The sequence below is a fragment of the Canis lupus genome, chromosome 36, assembly GCF_011100685.1.
Source record: "Canis lupus familiaris isolate Mischka breed German Shepherd chromosome 36, alternate assembly UU_Cfam_GSD_1.0, whole genome shotgun sequence".
In the NCBI taxonomy this organism is placed as follows: Eukaryota; Metazoa; Chordata; class Mammalia; order Carnivora; family Canidae; genus Canis; species Canis lupus.
The window spans coordinates 3,720,390-3,736,406 of NC_049257.1; the positions used below are offsets into that span (position 1 = coordinate 3,720,390).

At 42.5% G+C, this 16,017-nt stretch overlaps 1 protein-coding gene and 1 long non-coding RNA gene across 6 annotated transcripts in view; one reads left to right on the forward strand and one right to left on the reverse strand.

Annotated features, from left to right (window-relative positions):
• Positions 1 to 4,020, reverse strand: part of CYTIP (cytohesin 1 interacting protein) — a 72,894-nt gene extending 68,874 nt beyond the window's left edge. The window contains exons 1-2 of one of the 2 annotated variants that reach the window (XM_038584552.1): positions 3,773 to 4,020; positions 3,194 to 3,284 (exon numbers count right to left, since the gene is read on the reverse strand). In XM_038584552.1, coding sequence (XP_038440480.1) covers positions 3,194 to 3,196 — 3 coding nt within the window. In that variant the 5' untranslated portion in view covers positions 3,197 to 3,284; positions 3,773 to 4,020. Of the gene's footprint in view, positions 1 to 3,193; positions 3,344 to 3,772 lie in introns of those variants that run through there. The other variant, XM_038584551.1, reaches the window with a different exon arrangement.
• The window catches only part of LOC102152599, a 60,586-nt gene that overhangs the window by 2,555 nt on the left and 42,014 nt on the right, over positions 1 to 16,017 (forward strand). The window lies entirely within an intron of this gene.

Sequence of the window (16,017 nt, forward strand, 5' to 3'; positions counted from 1 at the left end):
TATCCCAGAGACCTACCACACCCCAACCTTCCTTCTAAGATCTTCTACTAACCGACGATGTCAAAGGAGATACTTTTAAGTTGCATTGAGATTGAATTTATATAACACAGAGTTGGTTGTGTTTTGCTTTCATTTTTTTTGTAGATCATGGTTTCTGCCCAATGAAAAGGGCAATTTGACAAAGCTTAAGTAACTGGAGAAGAAAGCATTGTCACCTTCATGTAATAAGCACATGGGCATGTTCAGACTAGTCAGTAAACTCAGTGCTCAAAGTAAAAAAAAGAGAGAGAGAGAGAGAGAGAGATTGCTGTTAGGAAAAGTGCTCCCCTCACGTGGTCACAAGTGAAAAATGTAGCAGGAGGACAATACACACACTTTGCACTGTATTTTTGAATAATAGAAGAGTCTGGATCAGGGTGCAAACTACACAGGCTTACTACGGACGCACCTAGTAGAGCAGATTTACGGTGTCCTACAGGATAGAAACATGGAGTGAAGAGTTAGAAAGACCTGGCCTTGGATCCCAACTCTGCTCTTGGTTCCTCTGTGACTTCCCATAGAAGTCATCATAGAATCCTCGTCAAAACTGGCCACAGAAAACCCAAACCAAACCGAAATGGCCACAGTGATGCCTCCTAACAGAGCCAGAATAAAGATTAAAGAGGAACGAGAACAAGCATAACACCTAGGAGATCATAAGTGCTCAAAAATGGTGGCTACTGTTCACATTTCTTTCTTCGTCATTTATTTATCATCACCATGCACTATCATACTTATTTAATGAGAAGATATCCGGAACATGCAGAGAAATAACAGCACCGGCTAAAATGTATTTAAGTTGAAATTTGTGTTTGTGGAAAAGCCCTGAAATATTTGTATTTCAGGGTAAACAAAATTCTTCAAAATAGCTAGCATTTACAATAACCTAGGTGCCCTCGTTTGGGGATTACTTCCCAGGTAAAAATATGACAACATCGGGATGTGTCCCGCCATCCGTGCCTTACCACCGTGTGTCAGGACGAGACGGGCATTTAGGGAGAAAAGTAAGGCCCAAAGAGGCTGAACGAGGTGCTCGGATCAGTCTGGTGGCATCTCACCCCCGTTGGGCCTTGTATCCCCCACCCATTCATTGGTTGGCTGTGTCAGTCGTGGCATACCTTGCAGGGCCTCTGAATTTTACCTGTGTTTGAGGACAGGCATCTCCCCAGGGGTCGGCCTGTTTCCTCTGCCCCTCACGCCTGGCCCCGGGGAGCACCTGGCAGCCGTCGGAGGGCGAGCCAGCGGGTTCAGTACCACCCGGCCCCGCGCTCAGTCACCAGGCAGGGGGTCATCTCGTTACAGCCTTATGATTGGTGCTCCCTGCTCCTTTCATTCTCTTCCTTCATTCCTCCTTTCGTGGACAGTGGGCGGCAGGTATGAACAAGCCACCGAATTGCATGCATTTCCCTTCGATCCCCTCTAGAGGCCCTTATAAAGGTTTTCCCAAGGAAAATCAATTTACTGCTGACTTGCATAGCACGGGGGGATCAATTTCAACTCCAATTAACTGTGCCATCTGGGCTCTGATTACCGCTCTTGGGAAACATTTGTAATGGTGAGAAAATGTGTCTCCCATCCTCATGTTTATGCATTTTCTGGTCTATGATCTATCTTCAGACCTCTTCCCTGGACCCCCAGGATCCAAGAGCCGGCCTCCTGGTCGGTCACACGTTGGCTCTGCGGGCCCCAAACCATCCTCCTGGCCACAGAGGGCTTATCACCGACATTTCCCTTCTCTCTCCACCACAGGAGGTAGTATTTCCTACTTGCGTTATTTGGTGCCACTCTCCTAAGTGCCTTGTGTGCATTATTTCTTTAAATCCCTAGAGGTAGACAATATGGTTGTCCTCTTTTAAAAAGGAGAAACCTGAATTTCAGAGAAGAAAAGCACTTTGTGCACAGCCACGGGGGATTCAAGCCCACACCCGTGTGACACAGGCAGTGCCTCTTCATCCCAACTGCCAGGAGTCTCAGAGCCAGGCTCCTGGTGGTCTCCGAACCAACGGTCCTCCAATGGGATTAACAACCCAGAGAAACCCCACATATTTTTCTCAAAAGTGGGGTCCTTCAATACCTGCACCTTTTACAAAATGAAGATTCCCAGGGATATATTCATTCCCCACCTCCCACCCCGGCTTCCTGAATCAGAATCATTACAGGTAAAACCCGGGATCCAGTACTCGAACACCTGTCATTCTTAAAAGTTTGAGATCCACTGTCCTGTTCCGTCTGACACCCACTGTCCTTTAACAAAGCTTTCCTGGAGACGATGCGCTGACCCCTGGTGGTCTAACCCAACAGTGTGCCGGCGGTGAGGACCTTCTGAGGGGAACACCTGCTGAGCTGCTCACCTTTTGACTCATTTGATTGGGTTGCAGCGGCCTATGTCTGAGCCCTGCCTACCTTACCCAGGTCCATCACACATAAAGGACCTGAGAGCAACCAGTTTGCTTTTTTTTCTTGGAGCAGCTATAAAAAGAGATAGCTTTTTGTTCAATAAATATTTGATTGTTTCTTCTTTGCAGATGATACAGAGCTAAAGACACACACACACACACACACACACACACACACACACTGAATTTCCATGAGCTGCTTTACACAGTCTTCATCACTAGGGCATCACGTTTGAGCTCCAGTGCTTGGTCAATTTAAACTCGGCTCCTTTCCAGCTCTTTCTTTTCTTTTCTCTTAATAAGAGCTTGCAACTTTCTAGTCCATTCTCTTTTTTCCCTTTTCCTTTCCGTAATATCACACTCTCGTATTTATTGGACCTTCCTGGCTCTTAACAACAATAGTCGGGGTGTCACAAGCTCATCATCTCCCTTTACAGAAGACATTCCACCACCAGATCCACTGACCCTATTACTAAAGAAACAGTAGAAGGATTCTAGTAACAAGAATAACAAGAACAAAAAAAGACCAACTTCTAAAAACAAGTAGAAGTCCAAAATATTTAGGAAAGAAACCCGAAAGAGCCAATCAGCTTACTCACTCAACGCATGAATGAGGAGTTCCCGGCAACCATTCCCTCAATATTTTATTTATCTTACTATGTAACACTTCGGTAAAACTTGTTCCCTTCCTCCCCTCCTGGCTGCAAGAAAATAACCCAAAATGAGAATCAACCCACACATTTCAAACTCCAACTTACCATAGAGCTCTGATTGGCAAATCTCAGCGATCCCTCCCGGCTTCCAGGCCCCGGCTCACGGGGTGCCCTGCCGTCCGGCCCCCTGCGACACCTCGGGACACCAGCATTCGGAAAAAGAAATGTGATCTCCCCCTAATTCATACGGCCCTCCCCCTCCTTCCTGAAGGGAGATCCCGCCTGTTTATTTTAGAACCTGGGCAAACTGCCTAGTATCAACCACCTCACAAAGAGACGGGGGAGAAACCAATAAAAACTCAATAACCCCCATGTGATTCTCAAGCTCCAAACAAATGGAAAATCAGGGTTCTTCATTTTATAATGAATCGAGCAGAGAAAGAAACCATTTCTTATCTGGAGTCACCCCCAAATAAATGTCCCACATGTGGCTTTTATGGGGACACTGAGCTCTCAGAGTTTGAAAGTGTGCACTGTAGTCTAGCTGTAAACGTGCCCGGCCCTGTGTGTCTTCAGGTAGATGAGCCCACTTTAATTGGAGACACATTTCGTCCCACAATTTCCTTTTAAACAAAATGTAAGACTCTTGGTTGGCTTCATGCTCTCAGCAAAAGCCAGACTTACCTGAGCTTTTTCCTCGAAGCACAACAGACATCGTCTATGTGGTCTTTTCAATGGGAAACCGTGTTCATTTTTGTCCACGTAGCACCCACTTCCAGTCCCTAGGGACGACCTAGGGCCAGAACAAATTTGCTACATGTCCAGCAACAGGCATATGAACTTGTATCATGGAAAAAATGAATATATATCATGGAAAATTTTCCACACACGGAGGAACCCTCGTGAGCTGGTCTGGAAAACAAGTCACTTCAAAGTTGTGGAAAACAGGACCTGTTCCTGCCTTTAAGGCAAACTCTGCCCCGAGGGTCAATTCGGCTGTTCTGCGTCCAACCAGCCCTTCCTGCTTTACTTTGAGATGTTTGTTGAGTGTGAGCAGCTGAAAGCCAGTATATTATGACCTGCAAAACCCCACAAACCTCTCTCTCCGGAGTCTGTCCATAAGGGACAGCCATCCTTGATAAACCAAAACACAACCAAAACAACAACAAAAATAAAATAAATAAATAAATAAATAAATAATGAAAACAACAACAACAACAAAAATCTTGTTTCCCAAATCACACTTGGACTGCTTCATTATTGAGCTGGTATTGAAGGCAATCTTTATAGTCCTCAATACGTGGGAGGACGTGGAAGCCTGGATCCCTCGTGAGGCAGGCCCCTTTATTCGCCACTACCGAATATTTAAAAATTATGGAGAAAGCAGTCATAAGAGCTGAAACTTTTACCCGCGTGAAGGCCATCTGGCTCGTCTCAGGAGTCCTTGTAAGGCCACTACTTTCTCCAGCTGCTGGTCAAGGCGTTGCATTATGTGTGCAAACCCGTGGACACCAGGCAGCCACCTGCGCTGGCACATCCTGCCGGGCGCCTGAGTGACGCGCCCTGCTTCTCCTTCACAACCTGGTCCTCGGGGCCCAGCCGGGGAACCTAAGGGCGTCTTCATGGGGGCCCGGCACCCCTCTCCCCAGAGCCTCTTCGGAGGCCTGAAAGAAATCTTCCCAGGCCTTGCTGTGTCCCCCTCACCGTCCTGGGGTGCTGGAGGGGCTGGAGGGAGGCAGGAAGGGCCTGCAGCTGCCCCCTGTGCCATCGTGGCCTGGCCCTGAGCTGGGGGAGGGCCCCGCGCCAGCAGCTGGAGCCAGACAAGGAGGGGCAGCTCGTGAGCAAACACGCCACCGAGCCAACAAAAACACCATTCTTCCTCCCAAGAAGTTCAGAGTGCTTTGCAAACATTCACTCGTGGGCCCCGGGAGCCTCGGAGCAAGCACTAGTTCATGGGGCCCTTAGGAGGACCACGGCTAGCCAAGCACCGAGGAAAGGGCGACTGTCCATTGCTCCCTTGTTCCTCGGGTGTTTATTGAGCACCTGCTACGTGCCAGGTACCTGCCAGAGGAGAACAAGCAACCCGGGCAGGGTCGGGCCCCTACAGCACGAGGCACCAGGCTACCCTGCGTACACTTATGTACACGTTATTTCTGTCCAAATTATTTAATGGAACGTGCCCCCTTCTTCAGATGGCCTGCAGTGTGCTAAGTGCTGAGCAAACGCACAAAAGAAAAATTGTGTGAGTTACCTGTAAATCTCATTATGATGAGAGGAACTGGGAATATCAACTCAAAGTGCTTTCTCTTAAGATGCCATAAAGCCTCATTGTGAGCGATCCCGTCTCTTGCGATGTTTATGGGATCACTAGTCAGACAAGGAGAGTTAAGATCAGTAATATCACGCCAGTTTATATAAATAATCCGGCTTTTGAAAAATGATTAGTCAGATGGGCAAGCGTGTTCAGAGAAGCAGAGAGCCTTGATCCACAGGTCTTTTCCTGACCTCCTTTTTATTTTAATGTGAAAAAATGGCAGGTCTGATAGAGGAAATGACTCATGCCATGTGCAAAGTCTTTTCTTCAGGCACTGGATTCCAGATATTTTAGAGTATGTGGTTATCTATAGTAGATAGATATGGTCATCCAAGCCTATGGTTATCTGAGTAGGCACTACTACTTTTAAAAGATGCATGACTCTCTGATGCATTAAAAGGGATTTAAGCTGTTTTGTTTCAAAGATGCTAAGTAAGGATTCTAGTCTGTTCTAGGAATCACTAATTCAACTCACTTTCATTTGGCAACTTACACATATTTTAAAAGACTAGGGAATTATAATATCACTCTAAAACCCAACTTTCCTCCCTAGTAAACACTTCCCTGACTAACGAAGATTATAGATGTATGATATTGATCCGCCACTCAAGTGTGTTGGTTAATACACATACCCAGTGAGAGTCAAGCTCCATTTCTCAGCCCTTAAATAGGGTCTCCATTTGGCCCCAAACTACCTTTCTAGGCTCAAGATCACCCACACTCCAGTCATTCTAGCAACAGCACAGATTTCCATAAACTATACACACTTACCTGGTACACTGCCATGAAGGCTGCTCCCTTGCCTACTTCTTCAACACACGCACACACACACTTTGCCCACCTGGAAAATTTTTCATTCTTCAAGATTAGATGACTTTTTCTGGTTATTTCCTCCTCAATTCCCACATACTTATTCATATGTGTATCTAAGATTGTCTTATTCCTTTGTATCTTCGGCAACTAATATTAAATTTTTGTTGAAGTAACATTTTCTACAAAACATCAATAGAGCACTGATTGAGGCTGGCAAGGAGATCATTACACTTGGGTTTACTCTTCAGCTGGAAGCACAAATGGGAGGTTTTAAAACCCTTTATTAAGCAGAGCTGCTAACTAAGAGAACAAAATCAATTAAACAAATTTTCACTTAAAAAGTTTTTTTTTATTAAAGAGCTACTACATTAATGTGAAAAACATTGGCATTCAACTTTTCGCACTTTGGATGACCAATGACTTAAGACCTGGGACCATATTTTACCCCAATCCTAATCACAGCACTGAAGAACAAAAAGTCGGTATGCTTATAGAATTGCTATATGGACAAGAAATGGCTCACCCTCACCAGCAATGACAATGCTAGTGGAAACAACTGACTTCAGGTTTCAAATCAAACAGGGGAGAACAGGACAGAGAGGAATAGGGAAGAACCCAGAACAAAAGAGGAAAAGAGGGAAGAGAGGGATTGGATTCCTGTACAAGATTATCCTTAGAATTCATTTTGGCCATTTATCTATTTATGAAGGTGATAAATATAGATGTTCTTATGGCTTATCCAGAACATAGTGATAGGCACTAGAAGGTAAATACTACACTGTAAAAAGTTGCTCTGTCTCCAGATCTTGTTACAAAAATTATTTTAAGGCCATCCTGCTTTCTTCCAATGTTTAGGAAGGCTTCTTTCATTCTCTAGATTTGAAATATTGGTATCTGTTTTCTAGTTTTACCCAAAATCAATTTCAGGAAGTCAATAAAAGCCAATAATCAAACAGTGTTGCCTGGTACTTTTGTGTGAACCTCGTGTGTGTGTGTGTGTGTGTGTGTGTGTGTGTGTGTACATGTACTCTTGCATGAACCTGTGCATAGTCCATATGTATAAAATGCCACAGTTTTAGTGGGCACAGTAAAGTCCTTTCACATACATGATTAGCTTGCTTGATCCTCACAAAAAAACTTTCATAGTGGGTTTGGCATCTGACACATGAAGAGACTCAGTCTCAGGGAGATTTAGTATCTTGCGAATTAAACCCAGGCAGGCTCACGGTACTCCTGAAGGCTTCTCCATCACCATCTAAATACATTAAAAATTATTAGAGATGTGGCTTTGATTCTTTACATGGCTTTTAAAATGTCTGCACTGTGTATTTCACACCCTTGTTTACTGAGCAGAGAGTATACTTGTGATAACGAATCTTCCTGGATACCTGAAAACCCCCTAAGAAACCAGATGTCATTTAAAGGATGTGCTCCCTGATTAATTAGACCCCATCAACACACAAGCAAATATTTGTTTTCAGATAAAATAAAAAAACCTTCCATCTAATTAATTCCTTAGCAGGCAACGCAAATTCATTCTTCCTGCCAAATCCAGCAGAGGGCAGGATGCTCCCACCAACAGCCGGCTAGCTGGTGCCACCAATCAAACCAGCACCACTACCAAGTAGAGAGTGATCCAGCATTACAACCGTCATCATTTGCTCATCTGTATCTGAAAAAGAGTTCAGGCTCGAGCTGAGAATAGGGGCTGTGGGATGAGGACTGGGGAATGTTAGGGAAGGCTTTGCCTCAGGGCCTGCCCACGTTTTTGGGGGATTTGATCCTTCACGTACCTGGAAACTAGCCACTTCCAATTATCTTCCTGGAATAACTTGCCGAGGAGGCCACCCTCGGGGATTAATATAAGACAGAGCGTGATCATTTCTGTTTCTAGTTTTAGGCTGTCTGGGGTTGCAGTGAGCTGTTACACTTATAGGCCTTGTTGGGGGGACACCTATCTCCGTGTGTCCTCCAAAACTTGTGGTGGTTCCTCATTGCTTGGCCTCCTTTGTTTGACATTACCGCACAGCCCCCACTGATAAGAGATAATGACCTCTGTCCCCAATGCAAATCCCTTCAAGGTCCCCAGGCCCAATTCTGGGGCTATCTCAGGAAGATTTCTAGAATTCCTGGTCCTGTGCTCATCATCAAGAAACTTTCACCAAATGGACCAATAGGTGAAGGCTTTGTACCAGGTCTTGGGCCTAAAAAGATACACTCCATTCTTTCTAGTCCAGATTGGAGCATGGTAAATACAATACGGAAGGGAGCGGTCCGCAGTTTCCAGAAGACACCAACCAGTGCTTCTAAAGATGGCAGAAATATTGTACCAATCCTCTATCCCAGAGTTTTCAAACTATGGACAAAAAGTTCGTCACCCATACCTCAAAGCCTCCCAGAGTGGAGTGGTGGCTAGCAGTGGGGTGGTCAGTTGGAAGGACTCTCCCCCACCCCCACCCTCATCTCCTCCAACCAGATGAGAGCAGTTCCATTTCTACCTGTATTGTTCACGAACACCTCTGGGTATTATATAATGATTTTTTTTTTTTTCAAAGAAAAGGAGCCAGTAAACATGAGCAAACAATCTACTCATCAGTAATTACAAAACAACAAAATAAATGTTAAAAACACTTTGAAAATCATTGCTCAAAAATACAAAGGCCTCTCTTCACTTTTGAAGTAATTGAGCCTGGAAAGGAGGAAAGACCTGAGGTGCGCTGTAGGCCCGAGTACGAAAGAAAGGGCACCCGAATACCTCTATCAAGTCTCTAAAGCCTGAGATGCTTCCCGATACAAAGGGGGCTTGCACTGAGCCTGAAGGAAGGAGAGGCATTAAATAAAGGGGTAGAGGCCTCAGTCACCTGTGAACGGAGTATTCCAAGCAGTGGAGGTACTCACAGCAAATGTGAGAGACAAATGTGCTTGCAGGGGCCTGACCAGCAAAGGAAGACTAAGGGTGTGCTTTTCTGCACGTTTATTGGATAACTATTCCGCCCTGGGACAGCTTGGTGAATGAGGTGGATGGGCACCGTGTTCGGGGAGCTTATATGCTCACAGGGGAAACAGACATGTGATTTTAATTTGATAAATGCTACACTGGAAAACTAGGGGTGCCCACAAGACCATTCTTAAACCCTCTGACTCATACCACCTCCCGGACTACGCACTTGGCCCACTTTCTTCAATTACTCAAGCAATCACCTATTCGAATAGCCCCAAGTCCTGCCTGGCTCTGCAGAGAGCTTCCCCCAACCCCCAAGCAAGACAGAAGCAGGAATCCCCACACTGCCGTTGGCCCTTGTGTCTTCTTGGTCATCTCCAATCTGGGACTGGCCCTCAGTCTCATTTCCTTTGTCCTTCACGGCCTTGACACTTTTGAAGAGTACTGGTCAGTTGTTTTGTAAAATATTCTTCAGTTGGGGTTTGTTTGATGTTTCTTCACGATTAAATGAAAGTTGCGTATTTTTGACAAGAAACCACAGAAACGGTGTCGTGCCCTTCTCAGGGCATCATGTTGGGAAGTCCAGGATGTCGATGTGTCACGCTACTGGTAATGTTAATCTTGATTACTTGGTGAAGTTAGTGTCTGCCAAGTTTCTCTACTGTAAGGATACTACTTTTTTTTTTCTTTGTAATTAGTATCTTGTGGCGAGATATTCTGAGATTATGCAAATATCTTGTTTCTAATTATATGTTTGCCCACTAATTTTAGCATCCATTGAGGCTTCCCTAAAACAATTATTACAGTGGCATTTGCCAAATGGTGATTTTATATTTCCACTGTTCCTTTTGCATTTACTCACTGGAATTCCACTGTAAGGAAAAACAGTCCTTTCTTTTGTAGGTAGTTACTTGTTCAATTATCTGTTTTATCAGTACAGACTTGGATATTTATTTTAACTGATGAATTATAATCCAATATTCCCAGCTTTGGTGATTGGGAACTACTTCAGGTTGGTATCTAACCTTTTCAACATGCTTCCCTCATTTTTTGAACATTCACTTTCTGGCACCACAAGATAATCCAAGCTTACCTTGCACTCAGCCCTGGACTCAGCTATTTTATTGAAAAACAACAATTACAAACCAAGTTTTGGGCATTAGGTATACTCATTGCTGCTGATTTGTCATTGCTTCTATGTCTTCTAAGTGAACAGAGCAAGGAACTACATATAGGTACACACAAGTACATGCACAGCTGCATCTATCTCTGTATCTACCTCTCTGTATATGTATTGAAAACCACTAGTTAAAACTCCGCCCTATGATCCTAATCCACAGGGTTCATTCTAGCTTTCCTCTTTCCTCATTTTTAACTCCTTTCCCTGACAGTAATAAATTGGCTCTCACAGTCCATAATTTATTTACTTATTTATTCAATTTTCGGATATACATGAAGTAGTTCCAGAATTACCAAAACAAACCTCTGTGAAAAACAAATTTACTTAAAAGAGTGCCATAATTGTGTGTCTTTGGCCTTGTAGGCCAAATATTTCCAATATTGGGCTTATTATTTTCTTTTTTTATCCCATTTGTTATGGCTGTGGTATTCATTTTCAGCAGTTGGATTCATTGGTTACCATGTGCATTCTGTTTGGGTCCCCACACATCCTAGTTAATACTAATTACCTATTTTTTAATATGTGAAACACTACATGGTCCTAACGGTCAGAACTATAACAGAAGGTGAGCTTAGAGATATGCCCCTACTCATGCCTTCCACCCATTCCCACTCCTCCATTCTTCCCACTCCATTCCCAGTCACCTCTGTAGGTTAATTCAACACTTTAGAGTCTAATTTATGCCTTCCATATTCCTTTTTGCCCAAGTGAGCAGACGTTATGTATATTTTCTTAGATCTTCCTCATTTTTACTTGAAAGATACCCTACTATGGGTATATTTTGGCATTTTGCTATCTTTCACATAAAAGTATATTCTAGATTCTACTGTATGTTGGTTTGGTAAGATCTTCTTCATTCTTTTTTATAGCTGCGTAATACTCTCTATTATATGGATGTACCATAGTTTATTTGAGTATTCTCTTACATATGGGCATTTAGATGCTTTTCCATATTTTGCATTTTCAAATGGTGCCCTAATGAATAACATTATACTTGTTATTTGTATTGCTGTCTTCAGAATAACTATCTACAAACAGGATTGAGCCAAAAGGCAATGCATGTATACCTTTGTTAGATATTGCTAAATTTTCCTGGGGATATTTAATACCTAACAATGTCCACCCCCTGCCCCCAGAGGTTCTGATATAATTGGCTGAAGAATGCAACCAAGAATTGGTATCATTTTTTAATACTTTTTGTCACTTTATCGAGGTATACTTTACATCATAAATTCACACACTCTAAGTGTATGATCCAATAATTTTTAAGATAAATTTATAGAGTTGTACAAACATCACCAGTATTGATATGTTTTCCAAGCTAATGAAAATCAAGTTTAATTCCACCAACTGGTACACTATTGTTGGTACCACATGGTACCACATGGTGTCACTATTAAAGGCCCGGTCTGCTACTTGGAGGCACCGGGCTTTTCCTATACTGCAGCGCCCCTGCTGGTTTAGATCCAGCGGAACTGTTTCACATTGAACAAAAGCACTCCGGCCAAAATCAGTCCTTATCCTTAGAATCACTGGGCTGTAAGAATGGCATTGGAGGGACCTTCTAGCAAAAGTTACATGCTGGTCCAAACCGGTTCTCCTCCACCAGACTCTTGCGCTATGAAACTGTGTCATTAAATCAGACTTTGTGACTTCTTTAAAGGTGTTCTCTTACTCAGGGTCTGTTGGTCTTTTTTGTCCCAGCAACCAGCTGTGCTTAACCCTAGACAGAGGAGAAGCCAATATAAATTTTAAATATTTGCCATGTGAGATAGCCCTTGGGATTCTTCCTTAAGAAGCACTCATACAGTTCCATATACAGTTCCATATATAAAGGGTCTCGCCAGCATAAACCCAGTCTGGGAATGTTGGGAATGAATTTCTTAGGCAAGTGATATTTGAACAAGCTTTGGCTGATAACTCCTAATTAATCTGGTAAAACGGGAGGGGGGGGGGGTAAAACAGTGCACATCCCGTGCAAAGCAAGTGGTATATGAAAAGAACCAGTTGGAGGACAGAACAGGAGAGCTGACGTGACTGGTTTGCACAGAGAGGTGATAGGAGAATACACCCCCCATCTAGATAAGACTAGATGGGTAGATCTGAGGCCAGATCAGACCCTTTTAGACCTGAAGGATTTTGCTCCTAATCTTAAAATTAGTGGAGACCCACTGAAAAATTTTAAGTGCTGGATTAGAAGAAGATAAGGGGAAACTACATGAGCTTATTTACTGAGAAAAGTTCACTGTGACAGCAGCAAAGGAAACAAATTGACGAGAGTGGGTACTGGAAGACCGATTAGAAAATAAATGTTCTGAAACAGGGAGAAATGATTTTTTCAAAAATCTGGCTGGTGACTAGAGTTGTGCTATATTGAGAAAAGCAATAGACTGATAGGACTTAATGATTGGTTAACTCTGGGGCTGAGAAAGAGAAGGTATCAAGGATGACTCAAGTTAACAGCCTATACCACCCACTTCTCCTCCTGGTGGCAGTAATCTCTGGTTCTCCCCTCATTACCCTTCAACATTCTTTTGAAACTTTAAGCTCCTCACTCTGTCATTTTCACCATCCTATGATAATTCTTGATGATTTCAAAGTATATGCAAACAATTCTTCCATTACCCTGATTGTTTGGTTCCTTGATTTCCTCTTCTTCAATCATTTTGTATTCTATGCTACCTTAACCACTGATTCCCATGGTCATATACTTGACCTTTTGCCACTATTAATTGAAATCCATCCATAATTTTATTTGCAAAAGCCCCTTCTAGTACTCCAACTCCAATAATCCTTTGACCCTACTGGGCTTTATATTCCATTGATACTACCAAGATCACACTGTCCCTCATCCCATCATGTGCTCAAGTCCATTACTAAAAAGCTTAAATTCCAGAACCAATCATTCCAATCACTCCAACTCACTTACCACCCCCACCACCCAATCTGCAGAATCTCTTGTCCAAGTTACCATTCTGACAATTTTTTTTAAAGATTTTATTTATTTATTCATGAGAGATGCAGAGAGAGAGAGAGAGAGAGAGAGAGGTAGAGACACAGGCAGAGGGAGAAGCAGGCTCCACGCAGGGAGCCCGACATGAGACTGGATCCCAGGACTTCAGGATCACGCCCTGGGCCAAAGGCAGGCACTCAACCGCTGAGCCACCCGGGCATCCCCCATTATGACAATTAAATGATGCCCTTTGAACTTGAGTAAAAATAAGGTGAATGCAGGTATCTTCTATTTTCATCTTAAGATCCAATCTCCTTCCTTCTCCTCTCTACCTATTGCTGACCTAGAGGGACCACATACTATAGAGCAACCATACCCTCTTGGCTTTCAAATGGTTCAAGCAACGGATAGGCCTGGCAGGAAATGGAAGGGATAAAGGATAATTGAGTTCTGTCTGGTTCTATTCCTGCAAGTTCACCAAAAGTTGTCTTTGTCTCTAAGTGAAGTCAGTTCACTGGCTTGCTGTAGAAACTCACTCACTTGATTTTTGGAAATCTCTGCTCCCACCCAGGCCTGCCCTTCCAGAGATGTTAGTAGCTCTATTTCTAGTAAACCTGGGTTCCTACACATCTCTGTAGTTCAAGTGCACCCTACCTACAACGTTTGCATTACATTTATTATTAAGGTATGATTGACACAGTGAAATGCAGCCAATCAACTTTGACAAATATACACACCTGAAAATCCCACATTTCAATCAAGCTATAGAACATTTCCATTTCATCAGAAAGTTTTCTCATGACTCTTTCCAGTCAGTGTACTCTCTACTGAGGCAAGAACAATTCTGATTTCTATCACCATCGGTTAGATTTGCTTATTTTGAACTTGTATACATTTAATTATATAGTTTTTATTCTTTTGTGTCTTGCATTCAACATCACATCTATGGACTGATCATATAGTTGAATCATGTCTCTTTTCACTGTCTTATTCCATTGTATGAGTAGACTACAATTGACCTCTTCTCCTAATCATGGACATTCTAGTGGCTTCTATTTATTGGCTTTTATACCTGAAGATGTTATGAGTATCCTTGTACAATATTTTTGTAAGCATATGTTTTCATTTTTCAATTAAAGGAGAGTGGAATTGGGCACCTGGGTAGCTCAGTCAGTTAAGTGTCTGCCTTCAACTCAGGCCATGACCCCATCAGGCTCCCTGCTCAGCGGGGGAGTCTACATCTCCCTCTCCTGCCTGAGGCTCCCCCTCCTTGTGCTTTCTCTCATTCTCGCTCTCAAGTAATAAATAAAACCTTTTTTTTAAAAAAAAGGAGTGAAATTGATGATTCTCAGGGAAGATCTATTTTTTTAAAGAAATTGCCAAGCAGTTTTTCAAAGTGGTCGAATGATTTTATATTCCATAAGCAATGCATAATAGCTCCAATCACTTCATGGTTTTGCAACATTTGGGGATGTTATATTGTCTTGATGTTTTTAGACATTTTACCGAGTATATAGTAGTCTCACTGTGGTTTTAACTCACATTTCTGAGGACCTCTGCATGCACTTATTAACCATTTGTCAATATTCTTCTGTGAGGTGCTCTTGTCTTTGGCCCAGTGGACAGGGAAACATTTATCTTCTCTGAGTTGAATTATGACAGTTCTTTTTATATTCTCAATATAAGATCTTTGCACATGTATATTTTGCCAATATTTTCTATTTAATGCCTTGTCTCTTCGTTTTCTGTGGATCAGAGAATAGAATTGTATCAATGGTAACTTCTTAGTTTGATCACTGTACCACAGTCATCTCGGAGAATGCCCTACATATTTGAGTAGCTAGAGGTAAAGAAGCATCATGTCTGCCATATAGATAAAAGAGAGAGAAAGAGAGAATGATAAAACAAATATGGTAAAATGTTAACATGAGGAATCTGAATAAAGGGTAATCAGGAATTCTTTATACTAGCAACTTTTCCGTAAGTCTGAAGTTTTTCAACATAAAGTTTAAAAACCTTATGTGCTAATGAAAACTCGAGTCAGTTAAAAGCTGGCATATGTTGGAAAGGTGTGTACAGGATAAGTGGTCAGAAGCCTTAAATGTAGGACTAAAGGTAATTGTATTCCTGAGAGCAACTGGAATAAATGAACAGTTGTTGAACATAGGAACATATGTGATGTACTATTTTAGGAGTATTAATCCACCAAAAGCATTCTTGGGAAGACAGGAGATTAGCTGGAGACACCACTTAATGGATAATTGCTGGCCTAGCAAATGAAAATGTAGACTTAGGTACTAAGGTACTATTCTAATGAGAATAGAAAGGAAGGGACAGATATGCAAAGAATTATGGTGCACTAGCTTTGGATGGGCCTTAGAAATCTTTAATTTTCAAATATCTCCAGAGAATTCTGAAACACAGCTAGCCATGGGAACTTTGAGACTAGAGTAGGTATTGGCACCTTAAGGTAACATTAATTGAGACATGGACCCCTGGATGGGGGAATTAGTGGTCAAGGGGAACCAGATTGAGGCTAAAGAAAATGGAAAATTACCATAACAAAATTGTGGGTTTAATTATTTAAAGACAGAGCACTTAAACAAAATAAAAATTCAAAGTAATAAATCCAAAGGAAATGCAATGAAATTAACAACTTTACATTGACTGGAAATGGAGCCAGAGATTTGGATGGGACTGTTCAATATTGTTTAGGCCAAAATATTGC